General features: G+C 37.2%; 2 protein-coding genes across 4 annotated transcripts; both read left to right on the top strand.

Moving 5' to 3' along the window:
* The first annotated feature begins 865 nt into the window (after positions 1-865).
* Positions 866-7,132, top strand: slu7 (SLU7 homolog, splicing factor). Its single transcript, XM_039648733.2, has 16 exons — positions 866-1,002; positions 1,336-1,504; positions 1,686-1,839; positions 1,926-2,006; positions 2,497-2,661; positions 3,272-3,340; positions 3,517-3,552; positions 3,653-3,778; positions 4,019-4,116; positions 5,093-5,160; positions 5,274-5,413; positions 5,511-5,672; positions 5,777-5,881; positions 6,099-6,173; positions 6,271-6,384; positions 6,497-7,132. Exons 2-16 carry the CDS (start codon positions 1,356-1,358, stop codon positions 6,674-6,676), a joined length of 1,722 nt encoding a protein of 573 aa, XP_039504667.1. The 5' UTR covers positions 866-1,002; positions 1,336-1,355; the 3' UTR covers positions 6,677-7,132.
* Positions 7,133-8,003: 871 nt separating this feature from the next.
* Positions 8,004-10,573, top strand: c1qtnf2 (C1q and TNF related 2). Of its 3 annotated transcripts, none has more exons than XM_039648743.2 (3): positions 8,004-8,289; positions 8,521-8,777; positions 9,047-10,573. In XM_039648743.2, the coding sequence occupies exons 2-3, from the start codon at positions 8,534-8,536 to the stop codon at positions 9,682-9,684; spliced, it is 882 nt and encodes a 293-aa protein (XP_039504677.2). In that variant the 5' UTR covers positions 8,004-8,289; positions 8,521-8,533; the 3' UTR covers positions 9,685-10,573. The 3 variants fall into 3 exon arrangements, with proteins under 3 accessions (XP_039504677.2, XP_039504676.2, XP_039504675.2); XM_039648742.2 differs by having other exon boundaries at positions 8,004-8,193; XM_039648741.2 differs by having other exon boundaries at positions 8,004-8,777.
* The last annotated feature ends 1,103 nt before the right edge of the window (positions 10,574-11,676 follow it).

Here is an 11,676-nt window from a genome sequence, read left to right on the forward strand (position 1 = left end):
TGTATTTCTGCCATCTAATTTGAGTTAAAGTTCAGGAAACCATTGTCTATCATTGTCTGTCTTATCAGCCAAAGTTCTGTTGGCCAATAGCTCAGCACACAATCTTTGTCCAACAGAGTTTCAGTTACTGTACAAGGGCTATTTTTAAATAGTCTTCAGTGTCATGTTGGGAGGGACAGCTTGGTATTGAGTCACTCAGTTAACAAAGTGTCATCTCTGCATTGTCCTGATGAGTTTCACAGCCTTGCTGATTCTCCATTATTCAGAAGTATAAATGTAATGCATTGGAATATTGAGCATTATGGTACTATATTGAATTCATTTTAACTATAGGCTACAAAATGTTACTAGAGTGTGTATGCAATAAACACATTTTCGAGCTTCTGGTAATAGTAGTATAATTTTAACTCACTTTCAGACTGAAAAAAACCTCAACTTTACCAAAAATGGGGCAACATTACTACATTATTTTGAGAGTTGAGGATGTTTGCATTTCAATATGATGTGTTGTTTATCACCCTTGTGATGCCCTAAGTTGCTTTGGATAAAAGCATCTTTTAAATCACTAAACATAGGCTACAAGGAAACATGTAAATGAAAAGTGTAATTAAGTAAAATAAGCTCATATAACATCTAGAAAATTACAGCAAAGTATTTTTCCCTTCTACAGCATTTGTAATTGTGAGGAATAAGTACGGTAGGGCTGGTACCACTTGAAAGTATTAAACTTCCTCAAACTGGTTCCTGAAACAACACCCACCCAAGTGCTCAGTATGTGTGAGAGTGTCCGGCTGTAAGTTTCCAGTCTTGACCACTGTGATTCTCTTTAGTCCAGCTGATGGCGACACTCGGACACAAAAGTACATGCAGCACGGAACAGCGAGAAAGACAGGAAGTCGTTACCCGGAAATACATGTAGCACGCTTGTAAACAACTCGCGCAACCGACTGATCAGGGTGTAAAATATTGTCATCGTTTGTTGAATTTCACACAAGACATAAGGTAAATTAACGACTTATTGACTTAAAGCTGGACTTGTAAGAGATAACGTACTAGCTATTAATCTTAAAGCTAAGTCTACGTCAAATACAAGAAACGTTAACGTTACACAACTCAAATGGCAGTAACGTTACATATTTCATAACTGTCTGGTGTCTGTTATTTTATACATATATGTCTTCACTGTCACAGCAGTTTTTTTTTTTTTTTTTTTGTCTAATGTCTGTTTTTTGTGTTTGGGTATCACTAGTTTCCCCCCCATATTCACTGTTTTCAAAGATGAATTATTGCTATATCTGATTCTATGTTTTTGAATCTCTTTATATGTAACTTTAGGTAAGTTAAAGCTGAAGATCATGTCAACAGAGGAGCCTAAAGTGGCGGAGGGGATCGTAGATCTCGAAGAGCCGAAGAAAATGACCCGAGAAGACTGGAGGAAGAAGAAAGAGCTGGAAGAACAGAGAAAATTGGGAAATGCTCCTGCTGAAGTTGACGAGGAGGGAAAGTATGTTGAGCCGAGCAAATTGAAATAAAACTTAAGCAGAATCTGAGCAGAATCAATGCACTGAGCCATCCATAGTTATCAGGACTGTTATAGGTCTAAATAAAATGTGTGAATCTGTTTGATTTTATTGCCGTCATAAATCATGTAACTTTTTTCCCTGACCTTAATATTTTGTTACCAGGGATATCAACCCTCATATTCCCCAGTACATCTCATCTGTGCCTTGGTACATCGACCCATCAAAGAGACCCACCCTCAAGCACCAGAGACCACAGGATGAAAATCAGAGTCTATATGCGCCCATTGGAGATTGGTACAAAAGAGGTGTAAAAGAAGTAAGCATGGAAGTTTTTACATAGACATAATTTATGAACGTTATTTAATGTCTAAAACTTTTTCTGATTGCCTCCCTGTCAACTAGAAATCCGTCAGCACGAAATTCAGAAAAGGATCATGTGAAAACTGTGGTGCCATTACACATAAGAAGAAAGACTGTTTGGAGGTGAACAGTTTATAATATGTGTTGTGATGTTATTTATATGTTGGTCACATTCTTATGCTGCCTTCAGAATGGAATACTAGATTATTATTATTACCACTGAATACTATGCAGTGTATATTACCGTTCAAAAATTTTGGGTCAGTATTTATTTAGCAAAGATGCATTAATTTGATCAAAAGTGACAATAAAGACATTTATAATGTAAGAAATGGTTTCTAATTAAAGAAATGCTGTTCTTTTCAACTTTCTCTCAATCAAAGAATCCTGAAAAAAAAGTATCACGGTTTCCACACAAGTATATTTAACTTGAAAATTATAGTAATATTTCACAATATTACTGTATTTTTGATCCAATAAATGCAGCCATTTGTCAACATAAGAGACGTTTTCTTCAGAAACATATATATATATATATATATATATAAAATCATAAAAGTCTTGCCAACCCCAAACTTTTGAATGGTAAACACTTTTGAAATGTCTTTCACAGAGACCCAGAAAGGTTGGAGCGAAGTATTCTGGCACTGGTATGGCACCAGATGAGCATGAACAGATTCAGCTCTCAATGGATTATGATGGAAAGAGAGATCGCTGGAATGGGTACGATCCCGATGAACACATGCGAATTGTAGAAGAATATTCAAAAGTTGATCTGGTAAGTCATGTTGTTGCTGGAAGTGTTTTGTGTATTTATATTTATTCTATTATACTTATAGGCCATTGATGCGAAATCACTCAAGTTTTTTTCTTAGCAAAGAGAAGTTTTTGTCTCGTGACCATTTGCATACATTTTGTTGGAAGGGTCTTATTACTACATAGGCCAGTGGTTCCCAAACTTTTGGACACCCTGAAGCTTTTGTGACTGATGTGACAAATGTCAGATCCAGTGTGTTTTAAAGACAAGAAAATGATGAGGCATATCTCGCCCTCGGATTCACCAGTACGACGGTGGAGAATGAAGAGAGACCACAGAGGGTTGCAGGCCTCAAAATATTAACTTCTGACAGTAATAAGCCGAACAAGTTAAGAGCCACTCGGAGACTTTACTTCATGAACACAAAGTGCAGCCTATTAATAAGTTGCAGTACTGTTTTAATAACATTTCAAATAAATCCTATAGGATTTTGCAAGCGAGGCCATGTCTGAGAGTCTCTTTATGTGGGTGCATATAAAAATATTTTTCTCTACCAAAGTTTGGGAACCACTTGTATAAGCCATAATGCATGCCTAATTTAATATATTATATATAATTTATTTTTTAACAGGCTAAGCGTACTCTTAAAGCTCAGAAACTCCAGGAGGAGTTAGCTTCTGGTAAACTAATAGATGAAGCTGTAAGTATTCACAATTTTTCCATAATCATTTTATAACTATGCGGGAATTTTTTTTTTTACAACGACAAAAAAAAAAGATAAAACATGTCAATCATATACCATGAAAATCTTACTGTATGTTTGTCATAACCTTGTATTTGTTGAAATTAAACGTTAATGTCTTAACATCCTTCTAGAATTTGAGGAAGCATCTTGATGATGATGCAGCTCAGGTACATATCATGTTCAACTTAATCTTTATGTACATTTTGGACTATAAAACTTAAATTGTGGAGCCTCTGCACTCAATAAAATTTTCCTCACCCTGTCCAGGACCACAGCAGTGAAGATGAGGATGAGGACAAATATGTTGATGACTTTGACATGCCCGGACAAAACTTTGACTCCAAGAGACGAATCACAGTCAGAAACCTGAGAATCCGCGAGGACACCGCTAAGGTAAAAACATCTGGCAAATAATTTGACAAACCGATGTTAATCAAGGGCATGACACTATTTGTTTTTCTTTAAAAAAAAAGCCACACTTAAAAGTTCTAATAAAAATATCCCAGAAGTATGATTTATAAGAGGATAAGTATGATCTCCTCAGCATAAGTAGTAGTAGCATATGAGTACACAATATTGTTAATGTAGTGCTGTATCATGTTTTTCCCAACAATTGCTGTCTTTATTTTACAGTATCTCAGAAATCTGGATCCAAATTCAGCCTACTATGATCCCAAGACTCGAGCCATGAGGGAGAACCCGTACTCCAACACTGGAAAGAATCCAGAAGAGTATGGGCATATATATATTTTTTGTGCATGGAATCAAAATAAATGTGCTGATGTGAATATTAATGTAAAGTTGACTGTCCAAAATCATTACTTTTATGTTAGGGAAGTTATAGGCTTCTTATAGAAAGCTTGAACTTAAGCTTGCAGATTGTGTAATAAGTAGGGGTCTCTCACTAACTCAGTGGTTCTCAAAGTTTTTTGGTCACACCCCCCTCTAAACCTTTAAAAATGTTGCTAAAAATGATTAAAAAAAAACTAAATTATTTTTTGAAAAAATTGATAAACGTGACATGTCAAACACCTGTAATAGTTTCACTTTGTAATGTCGTTGAATCATTGAAAAATATAACCGTAAGAGAGAATAATAGTTGGAAAATACATTTTAATTGAAGTAAACAAAAATGTTAACATTCAGTGATGCTTTGGATGAACAATATATAATCAGTGGCTGCAGTGAGCTCGTTTGGTGAGCTCAGCTTCTTGTATGTCTTCTTGCATGTTCACAATATGAGCTTGTGATTCCACCCGCTGAAGAGGTGCTTTTCTATAGCGAAAAACTTCCATATTAGGCTTGTTCAGATGGTGACAAGTCAACGGTCTGAAGAAGCATGATTCAGTGGAATTGGCATTTGGTGCTGGTTAATAAAGGCATAGTACCATCCACTTCACACACTTGATTGTTGCATGCCCCACAGTTTGAGAGGTTATTTAGTTTACAACAAATTATACACCACTAAGACAGACCCAATTTTTTCTAATGGGACTATTAAATATTGGATTGTAAAAATAAAAATAGTCTGCTAGATGCCAAGGAATGATGTTTAACTGATGTTTAACTTGCTAAATTCCAGTAAGCTATTAAAGAAAAAAATCACTAAAAAATATCACCATAGGAGGTGTAATGGAACATTTAACTGTGCCTATTTCTGTAGTTGTTTCTTTGCCTGTTCACAAACTGACGTGTTTGATTTGGCAGGGTGGGCTATGCTGGTGATAACTTTGTGCGCTACTCCGGAGACACCATTTCCATGGCCCAGACACAACGTGAGCAGTTTTGATTTGTCAACTCATACAAAAATTTCTCTTTACCTGATGTTAAAAATGGGCTCCAAACTCTGCTTGTTGGTCTAGCATTGTTTTGTGCATCTCTTCCGCAGTTTTTGCTTGGGAAGCCTATGAGAAGGGATCTGAAGTTCACCTCCAGGCAGATCCAACCAAGCTGCAACTTCTCCATCAATCCTACAGAGTCAAAAAGGACGATTTCAAAGAGAAGCAGAAAGAGACTATTTTGGAAAGGGTACAGTGTAGAATCTCCTTTGTTGACAAGTGAAATAGCAAAATTTCCTGCTTCCCTTGCTCATTTGCTGATGGCTTCATGTTGCACTTCTCTGTAGTACGGTGGGGAGGAACACTTGGACGCCCCTCCGCGAGAGCTTCTGCTGGCTCAGACAGAGGAGTATGTGGAGTATTCTCGTCACGGGGCAGTGTTGAAGGGACAGGAGAAGGCTGTGGCCTGCTCCAAATACGAGGAGGACGTGCTTATTAACAACCACACGGTAATTTAGCTGGCACTACTGGGAGTGCTGCATAACTGGAGAAGCTAATAATGTTGGATTTTGTTTTGCAAATGTAAAATATTTTTTCCTTTTGGCTTTTGCAGTGTATCTGGGGATCGTATTGGAAAGATGGATTTTGGGGTTACAAATGCTGCCACTCGATGGTGAAGCAAAGTTACTGTACTGGTGAAACTGGCAGGAAAGTAGTGGTGAGTATCAAATGTAGTTCCTGTAAATGGAACCATCCGTTCCGACTTGTAATGTAAAAGTTTGTAATGCAGGCAGCAAGAAACTGATTTTTTTTTAATTATGAATTGTGTATAAAAACATGTATGTTATTACTTTTATTATTTATTATGTAATACATACTATTTGTATCACGCAGCTATTTCTATATATTTATCTCACACAAATCTGTTTTTTCAGAATAATTCTTGTGTTCCGTTTGAAGAGGATGAACAGGAGGCCGAAACGAGTGAAGAACCAAAGACTCTTTTACAGGTACGCTAACAGCCATCCCATTTTTGTGAAATGATTACTGTAGAAGAACATGACAGGAAGATGATTGTATTAAACAAAACAAAAAAAAAATACACAGATGCACCAGGACAAAATGAAAGACAAGAAAAAGAAGAAAAAGAGCAAGAAACACAGAGATTCTGACAGCAGTGATGAGGAGGATGAAGCAAAAAAGAAAGAAAAGTTGAAGAAGGTGGGTGGACCGTTTCTTTTTAATGCCACACACACTTTTATCGTCATGTGCTAAATGCATCTGTGCTCTACATAGCCTATTGTAAAGGAAAACAATGTGTCTTTTTGTGCAGGCATTGAATGCGGAGGAGCAGAGGTTGAAGCAGGTGGCTGAACTGATGCAGATTGACGAGAGGAAGCGGCCGTACAACAGCCTAAAGGACGTCCGTGAACCCACAGAGGAGGAGATGGAAGCCTTCCGCATGAAACGTTACCGAGCCGATGACCCCATGGCCTCTTTCCTGGGGCAGTGAATCGAAAAATATATGTCTTTTGTCCCCAACCAGAGATTTCATAGTCTCAGTTAGTGTAAAATCTGTTTTTGCGGAATCGGTGTTATACAAAGAAAGTTGTTTTAAAAAATATGAATTGGAAAAGTCCTATATTAGTAGCTTGTGACAGTCATTTAGAACCAGCAGTTTTTCAATTCTTTTGGCTTTGTATAAATCTGTTGTGTTCTTTTGTTTTTGGGCAAGTTAGTAAATCAAGAATTTGTTTTCTCGATGTCTTCCTAACAATAAGTGTTGTTTTTATCTTGACAGTACATAAACCTTGTTTTATTAGTTGTTTAAGAGCCCAAATAATTACAAATCGATTGTTTGGTGAATCATCTGTTTTGATAGGTTCAATTCTCTCTTTCCAAGGCATTTAAATGGAAGCATGATTCAAATAACCTGAGCAGTGGTTAACATTAAATATTTATACCTAAACATGGCTTTGTTTGGTTTATGCCTTTGTTTATTCCACATGCTAAATTTCTTTAGCAAATACTCGGAAGTGTTTGAAGGCACACTTTACACAGCTCTTTCTTGGAGCTTTTATGCAATAATATTAAAGGGTTAGTTTACCCAAAAATGAAAATTCTGTCAGTATTTACTCACCTTCATGTTGTTCCAACCCCGTAAGACCTTCGTTCATCTTCGGAACACAAATTAAGATATTTAAGATCGCTCCTGCATACAGTCCATAGGCTTCTTGAGGGACTGGCTCTTGCTGTCCTCGAAAAGTCATTAAAGACATCGTTAAAATAGTCCAAGTGACTACAGGGGCTCAATCTTAAGTTTATCAAACGACGAGAACACATTTGTGCGCAAAAAACAACAAAAATAACGACTTTATTTCAACTATTCGTTTATTTCTCCCTCTGCGCGAGTCAGGTTACTAGTTTAATAGCGTAAGCTTCTGTTATTGTACGTCACACGCATCACACACACATGACCAGCGTCGGCCAATAGTGAGCCTACGTGTGACGTAGCTCTACGCAATCACACTACGTTAACTGACTTACAGGCTCATGGAGAAGGAAGTGAATAGTTGAAATAAAGTCGTTATTTTTGTTGTTTTTTTGCGCACAAAAGTGTTCTCGTCGTTTGATAAACTTAAGATTGAGCCCCTGTAGTCACTTGGACTATTTTAACGATGTCTTTAATGACTTTTCGGGGACAGCAAGAGCCAGTCCCTCAAGAAGCCTATGGACTGTATGCAGGAGCGATCTTAATATCTTAAATATCTTAATTTGTGTTCCGAAGATGAACGAAGGTCTTACGGGGTTGGAACAACATGAGGGTGAGTAAATACTGACAGAATTTTTATTTTTTGGTGAACTAACCCTTTAAGATATTTTTCATTGTTTTGTGGCCTGCAGAATTGTAAAAGTCTGACAAGTTTTTCCCCTCCCACAGTTTGTTCAATTACATCATGGATGAACTATCTGGCAGAGCATGTCAGTGCTAAAACTGGGTGGATGCTTGCAAAGTTGTGTGGAGGACATGTAAGATACAAGCCTTGTTTATATTCCCGATTTTTGATTTTGCCAAAAGGGCAGCTGGACCTTTTTTTCCATTGATACGCAAATCTCATTACTCTGGTGAGGGCTTTTTCCAATGCATGCTTTAAATGTGTTGCTAAATTGTGTACTTTGCTCAGTTACTTAGATTTAAAACCTAAATGTTTACTAAGAACTGCATTATTCACAACCTGCATGTATATGATGTGATTATTGGTGCTTGTTTCAGTGCACAACTCTTTATATGTACATAAAGGAAATCCATGGAAATTCCCCAGAACACAAATCTGGCCCCATCTGCTGTTTTTGCAGGCACAGCTGCATCATGCATCAGTTACCACTGGCTGTTTGCCTGCTATCTCTGTTCTCTGTGACTGTAGACTCATCCAAGAAGGGACGCAACTTCACCATCCATTCATCTCAGCTTAGCTGCAGTTTGCCAGGCCCTCAGGGACCTCCAGGGAGTCCAGGTACAGCAGGTCCCAGCGGTAGCGTAGGCAAGATGGGGATGCCGGGGGTTGATGGCCAGGATGGCAAGGATGGTGACAGGGGAGAGAAGGGAGAGACAGGTACTGTATATTTTTCAATGTAAATGTAAAATTATGTTGCCCCTTTTTTTTGACCTGATATGCATTCATTTTGATTTCAATTACTTTTTATTTTTTATTCATATAATTGTTTATTTATAGTGTCTCTGTAGCTCAAGGTTAATTTAAAATATATTTAAGTATAAATATGAAATCACATTTGGATTCTAAAAATCACAATGAAAATCAAATGGGTGAGTTGTATCAGATTAGGTGGTACACATTTTTGAATATTTACTCTCACATGTCAGGTGAACAGGGTCGTACTGGGAACCCTGGAAAACATGGACAACCAGGACGGCCAGGACTTGTTGGGAAGGCAGGGCCAAGGGGCCTAAAAGGGGTGCGTGGGGCACCTGGTGTGTCTGGAGTCCCTGGGATCAAAGGAGAGGTGGGAAATAAGGGGGAAACTGGTGCCCCCGGGGGCTGTGACTGTGGAACAGAGGCACGATCTGCTTTCTCTGTTGCGGTAACTAAGAGCTATCCCAAGGAACGCACGCCCATTCGCTTTAACCGGATTTTAATGAACGAGGGTGGTCATTACAATGCCACCAGTGGCAAGTTTAACTGTGTAATTCCTGGTGTGTATTACTTCACATATGACATCACGTTGGCTAACAAACACCTGGCAATTGGGCTTGTTCACAATGGCCAGTACAAGATCAGAACATTTGACGCTAACACAGGAAATTATGACGTGGCCTCAGGATCAACAATACTCAGGCTGCAAAAAGGAGATCAAGTCTGGCTTCAGATCTTCTATTCAGAACAAAATGGACTGTTTTTTGATCCATTCTGGACTGACAGTCTTTTCACAGGATTTCTTATTTTTGCTGATCAGGTGACACCAAATGAAGCAAATATAATGACAAATTCTGGATCATCCTGAGTGAACTTTATATCCGTCTCATATACATTTAATTAAATCACCCCCAATAATCCAGTGTTTACAGACCCACCACATCAGTATTAGAGCAAAATGAAGGACAAAGACTTACAAGTGATTAAAGATTATTGATTAAATATTGACAAACTTGAGTCAAGACCTTATGTATTATGAAAAACTATTTTCTTACTACAAGTATTTTGCAACCTTGTTCCTAATCTTAGGCCCCTAAAAGTCAAAACACCTTTTACCTCAGTGGACTTTTAGTTCTGTTAGACATACATGACCTTTGACCTTCTAAAAGGCTGATGTTCTGTTAATGATTGTTTTTTCCCCCCTCATTCTATTGTTTATTTACTTTTCACATCTAATCATGTATTTACTATGGTTCAAAGGTTAAGTGTGACCTTATCTTATTGGAACACGCTGTTACTACTAGAGATAAGTGTCATTTTGTCTGAAAATAGCAGTCAGTGCTGCTGTCATCATCTAATCAATTCATGAGCAAAAACACTGCTGACATATACAGTGCAGTAATTAAACCTACGGTAATTCAAGTGATCGTTAAAGGATATGTAAAGACATTATGCTTATGGGTAATGTACAAAAGAAACTGTGCTGCACTAATTACTATTACGATGGCAACCGTTTCAGAGGGTCGATTAACGTTACCACATTTTGATGTCCAATGACCACCAGAGTAATGAAGAGCAAGCAGTTGTACTAAATTGTACTATTTTACATTTAATATTGTTGAATAACAATCATCAAATACACTGTACATGTTCACCAACAAAGGATTAACACAAATGCAAAGAAAATGTACATATGAAGAGCATATGCCTGCACAAAATAAACAGTGAATTATTTCAACAGATTTTAATTTCAAGGATACAGATGTCAGCTTGTCTTGTGAAAAATATTGCAACAATCTCAGGTCCTGGTGTAAATGCAAGTGTAACGTTATAATCTAGGATGTGTATTACTGAATATTTATCTGGCTGATGTATGACTCTCAAATCAATAAATAATGTAAGCAGTAACATATAATTGTATAGCTGTGCAATTAACATTGCAGAGACATTACAGCTCTTAGTTATAATGGCTGATCACATTTGCCACTATTAACATATATTTCACACAATCAGGTAACCGCACTCTCATAAAACATAAAATGTAGTAAATATATTGTAATAAATATAATGCAGACGTACATCACTCTAAACAGTGAATAAGTGACACAATAATAATATAATGAATAACTCAAATGTAACTCTGTAACAAAGTCAATCTGTACACACGAATGTTACACATATTTTTAAAAGAATGATCGGCTTTCGTTTTAGTAAAGCTATAGGCCTAATAACTTAGGCTAAAATTTATTGTAAAAATATAGGATATCAACATGATGTAGTTTATTATATTTTTAGCTTCATTGCAAGTGTATGACATTTGGTATAGAAATAAAAATAGTAAGTTTTTTTCTCCTAAAAATGGGAAAGAAAATAGGTTATTAAAACATTATGAAATACAAATAAAGTTAGTATGTGAGGCTAAACAGAATGTGTTTTAGTCTGAATTAGGTAAGATGTGTGCTTTCAGTTTCCACAAATCCCTTCACTTGATTGGGATGTGCTCTTGTGTTCTGGGCGGCAAGTGCAGTTACTGTAACATCGGGTATATTTTGTAATATTAAACACATATTTATACCGACTTCATCAGGCTCCGAAAATTCTTCACAAAGAACACAGAGAATGGACTTTTTTTTTTTTTTTTTTTCAGAGAATGGACTTATCGGGCTCCATACTTGCAACTCTTGCGTCATCAGAACGGGGTGTTTAACGCATCACCGTTTCTTGCAACTCTTATGTAATCAGAACGGGGTGTTCAACGCATCACCGTTTCTTGCAACTCTTGTGTCATCAGAACGGGGTGTTCAACTCTGTTTAAAAAACGTTGTGCGGACTGAACGCAGCCCTGGTAACTCTCGCTATG

Source organism: Pimephales promelas, chromosome 9 (assembly GCF_988280905.1).
Source record: "Pimephales promelas chromosome 9, fPimPro1.hap1.1, whole genome shotgun sequence".
Taxonomy (NCBI): Eukaryota; Metazoa; Chordata; class Actinopteri; order Cypriniformes; family Leuciscidae; genus Pimephales; species Pimephales promelas.